The sequence below is a fragment of the Sinocyclocheilus anshuiensis genome, unplaced genomic scaffold (assembly GCF_001515605.1).
Source record: "Sinocyclocheilus anshuiensis isolate Anshui unplaced genomic scaffold, SAMN03320099.WGS_v1.1 scaffold572, whole genome shotgun sequence".
Taxonomy (NCBI): Eukaryota; Metazoa; Chordata; class Actinopteri; order Cypriniformes; family Cyprinidae; genus Sinocyclocheilus; species Sinocyclocheilus anshuiensis.
The window spans coordinates 2253190-2257925 of record NW_015555778.1 but is presented as its reverse complement, the minus strand read 5'-3'; the positions used below and the strand labels follow the sequence as shown (position 1 = coordinate 2257925).

General features: G+C 36.6%; 1 protein-coding gene across 1 annotated transcript in view; it reads left to right on the top strand.

Annotated features, from left to right (window-relative positions):
- Positions 1-235: 235 nt before the first annotated feature.
- LOC107674572 (mediator of RNA polymerase II transcription subunit 16-like) overlaps positions 236-4736 on the top strand; it is a 10527-nt gene continuing 6026 nt past the window's right edge. Inside the window, exons 1-7 of the mRNA XM_016468585.1 lie at positions 236-547; positions 714-821; positions 1933-2102; positions 2192-2623; positions 4013-4118; positions 4363-4518; positions 4602-4714. Of these exons, the coding sequence (XP_016324071.1) occupies positions 364-547; positions 714-821; positions 1933-2102; positions 2192-2623; positions 4013-4118; positions 4363-4518; positions 4602-4714 (1269 nt within the window). The 5' untranslated portion in view covers positions 236-363. The remainder of the gene's footprint in view (positions 548-713; positions 822-1932; positions 2103-2191; positions 2624-4012; positions 4119-4362; positions 4519-4601; positions 4715-4736) is intronic.

Here is a 4736-nt window from a genome sequence, read left to right as displayed (position 1 = left end):
AAATTACCAAAAAAAAAGAGTTAACGCTAACGCGAGGGTGTTTCTAATGCAGCGACTATGTGAGGGACGGGAAATTTGACATCGTTCTCTCTTCTGACAGCCGTTATCAGTCTCTCTCAATTTTTTTCCTTTGATTGAAAGTCATGAAAACACTATCGTGGAGTTTTTCTTTTGCTGTTTGAGCAAATGGGAATGCAAAATATATATATTTGTGGTACTCTCCCATTCACCGCTGTTCAAGTTAACCCAACTATGACGACTTCCGCTGCTGTGAACCCCGGAAGTGTGAAAAAGTGATCGTCTTCACACTAAAGGTCTTCAGTAAAGGTACCTGTGCTCATAATCTTCCGTTTAATTCATTGTATGATGGAGGTCGCATATGTTTGCGAGTGGGAGAAGAGACCCAAGAGCAACCACTGTCCGTCAATCCCTCTGGTGTGCGCCTGGTCCTGTAGAAACCTCATCGCCTTCAGCACTGACCTGAAGAATGAGGAGGACGACAAAGGGCTGGACTATGCCTTTATTACCAATATTACCAGACCTGTCGGTGAGTTATAAATGAATGATGAGGAAAAGCATACACTTTTAATTGGTTCTGCATTAGAGCTACGTAGAGCATCAGTGTTATTTATGATCAGATGCTGTATCGAAAGCAGCAATAATAAGGGGATGATTCTGATTCATTTATGAACTGGTGGGTTTTTCTGCTGCAGATTTGAGTCATATGATACACATCATTGACACGGATCACCCCTGGGATGTGTACTCCATCAACTCTGGTCACACTGAGGTCATTTCCTGTCTGGAATGGGACCAGTCAGGTCAGTCATCAGGATTAATTGATGAATCATGCAATGGGTGAAACGTCTGGAACATGTCAAGGTCATATTTCACTCCAAAAATTAAAAATAGTCAACTGTATTTTGCATAAAGAAACATTATGACTCTGACATTATTTCCAAGATAAGCACATTTTAAACTACAAGTTCTTATTACTGTTATGCATTGGTACAATTTTTTTCCCCCGCTCAATAAAATAGGTATTCCAATTATTGTAATACAGTAATTTTAGTCTATTAATGCAATGTAATGATTGTATTTAAATCTGCATCAATTAGAGACGGAACAATAGATGCTACTATATTGTATAAATACTTTACAATTTAAATAAGGTTATTATGAAGACCCTTCTATTTAAAAAAAAAAAAAAAATTTCATAAGTTTTCATTATAGATTGATGAAAAATGTAAGGGGAAATATAAAATATAGAACCAAAATACTGCAAATCAGGGTTATTATTGTTACCTAAAACTGTTCAAGTAATGCTAAAATAAAATAAATAAATATAAATATTACATGAAAAACGAGAAATGTTGCCTTGGCAACTAACTGAAATATGCATTAAAATGACTAATTGAAAATAATAGATACAACTGAAATGAGAATTAGAAACCTAGAAATTAAACCAAAAAAGAGAGAAATAAACATGACAAAAACACCTAACCAAATGACTAAAAAATAAGCTAACATTAAAACTGAAAATATAAAAATAAACTAATGAACTAACTGAAAAACTAATATAAAATATTAATAAAAAAACTATAATAGGATATGAATACTTCTGAAATAACACTAAATGAAATAAATGTAGTTAATTAAAATTAAAATAAGAATTAAATGTACCATTTTATTTAGAAATAATTTAATCCATAAATAATGTGTTTTATTGTCATAAGTAAGTCACAATGCAAATAATCATTAAAAAAAAGCTTTATTTTCATTATGCAAAATATAATTTTTTTTCTTTTACTTTTAGATTTGGTGTTAAATGTGGCCCAGACATGTTCATGAAAGGTTTCTCGAGATTCTCCTAAATGGATCTGAAGTGATCTCACTGTTATCATCATGTGGTTGTGTGTTGTGGTCCACCAGGTTCGAGGCTGTTGTCTGCTGATGGTGATGGTCAGATCAAGTGTTGGGGCATGACAGAGCACCTGGTGAACAGCTGGGAGTGCACACAGAGCAGCTCATTGGACGGAGACCCAATCATAGCCCTCTCGTGGTTACACAATGGAGTTAAACTCGCCCTGCATGTTGAAAAGGTAAGGAAATCTCTTTACCACCTACTAACTAAACACACAAACATAACTAACTAACCAGCTAACACCCTGATGTCTTTGTTTCTCTTCAGTCTGGCTCTACGAACTTTGGAGAGAAGTTTTCCCGGGTGAAGTTCTCTCCCTCTCTCACGTTGTTTGGCGGGAAGCCCATGGAGGGCTGGTTAGCAGTGACAGTGAGCGGTCTGGTGACCGTGTCACTGTTAAAGCCGAACGGGACTCTGCTGACGGCCAGCGAGAGCCTGTGCAGGCTGAGGGGCCGCGTGGCGCTGGCTGACATCGCCTTCACGAGCGGCGGGAATATAGTGGTGGCGGCCACCGATGGCAGCAGCTCTTCTCCAGTGCAGTTCTATAAAGTGTGCGTGAGCGTGGTGAATGAGAAGTGCCGCATCGACACCGAGCTCTTGCCCTCGCTATTCATGCGCTGCACCACTGACCCGGTCCGGAGGGACAAGTATCCGGCCGTCACACACCTTAAATTTCTCACACGCGAAAACTCAGAACAGGTGAGATGATGAACATCAAGCACACTTGCAAAATAAAAGAACTATATTTTATAATACTGTACATTATAATATTGTGATGCGTAAAATCACTTAGTAGTATTTATTAGTTGTTTTAAATGTTTGGAATGTAAATATTAAAAATGTTGTTTCAAAAAATGTTAAATTTTAATTTGTGTTAATTTTTAGACAAACCGTATAGATTTGTAATATTGTGTATAATATTGTATATATACAGTGGTGTGAAAAAGTGTTGGCCCCCTTCCTGATTTCTTATTTTTTTGCATGTTTGTCACACTTTAATGTTTCAGATCATCAAACAAATTTAAATATTAGTCAAAGATAACACAAGTAAACACAACATGCAGTTTTTAAATGAAGGTTTTTATTATTAAGGGAAAACAGAATCCAAAACTACATGGCCCTGTGTGAAGAAGTGTTTGCCCCCCTGTTAAAACTGTGGTTTATCACACCTGAGTTCAATTTCTCTAGCCACACCCAGGCCTGATTACTGCCACACCTGTTCGCAATCAAGAAATCTCTTAAATAGGACCTGCCTGACAAAGTGAAGTAGACCAAAAGATCCTCAAAAGCTAGACATCATAGTTTTGGATTTTGTTTTCCCTTAATAATAAAAACCTTCATTTAAAAACTGCATGTTGTGTTCACTTGTTATCTTTGACTAATATTTAAATTTGTTTGATGATCTGAAACATTAAAGTGTGACAAACATGCAAAAAAATAAGAAATCAGGAAGGGGGCCAACACTTTTTCACACCACTGTATATTATTGTTCAGAAATTTGAGCATGTAAGATTTCATAATAATATTGTGAAATTTTATAAAATTTTAAAATGATTTAAAATACAAATTTTCTATTGTAATATTCTATTGTATGTGATGCAATGCTGAATTTTCAGCATTATTACTCCAATCTTCAGTGTCACATTATCCTTCAGAAATCACTCTTAATATGCTGATTTGCTGCTCAAGAAATATTTTTATTGTCACAGTAGAAAACAGTTTTTGCGGAAACCGTGATACTTTTTTTTTTTCAGGATTATTTGATGGCTAGAAAGTTCAAAAGAACAGGATCTATTTGAAATAGAATTTTCTTTATAACATGAATGTCTTTGTCACTTTTAATCAATTGAATGCATCCTTGCTGAATAAAAGTATTAATAAAAATTTTTTAAAAAGTCTTACAGACCCCAAACTTTAGATCGGTAGTGTACATAATACAATGTCATCATCTAGTATAGATATAGTATCATTTTTGGCTATCAGTGTCTGCCAGAAATTGGATGTTAATTCCCTAATTTTCATGCTATAAGCTGTTTTCCCGTTATTTTATCGTACCATGATTTTTTTGTGATTCCTGTGTTTCTGAAGGTGCTGCTCTGTGCGTCCAGTCAGATGGGCAGCATTGTAGAGTGCTGGTCCTTGCGGAAGGAGGGTCTCCCAGTTAATAATATCTTCCAACATCGATCACCTGTGGGTAAGTTACATTAAACCAGATCGTTAAAGTATTACACACTTTTTAAGTTTTAAATGTAAAATTACTATAATGCAATGTTTTTAATATACATATAAACACACACATACACACACACACATATATATATATATATATATATATATATAAAGCTTCATTATGCTGCATTAGTTCCCTGGATTTGATTGAAAGTTGCTGATGTCATCAGAAGACAAATGTTTGTTGTTTGTTTTCTCGTCATCTTCAGTGGGTGAAAAGCAGCCAATGATTCTGAAGTGGCGTATCCTCTCGGCGACCAACGATCTGGAGCGTGTGTCTGCTGTCGCTCTGCCTAAACTTCCCATCTCCATCTCGAACACTGATCTCAAAGTCGCCTCAGATACCAAGTTCTTCCCAGGCCTCGGTACGGCTATGTTATCCTTTCTCCTACTTCTAGGAACGTAGCTTTAAGATGGCTTTGGTTGATGATTATTTTGTTGTCCTCAGGTCTTGCCCTGGCGTTCCATGACGGCAGCATCCAGATCCTCCATCGCCTTTCCCTGCACACCATGGGAGTGTTCTACGGTTCCTCTGGTTCCTCCCAGCGTGTTGGAGAAGAACCCGCCATTAAACGTCAGAGAG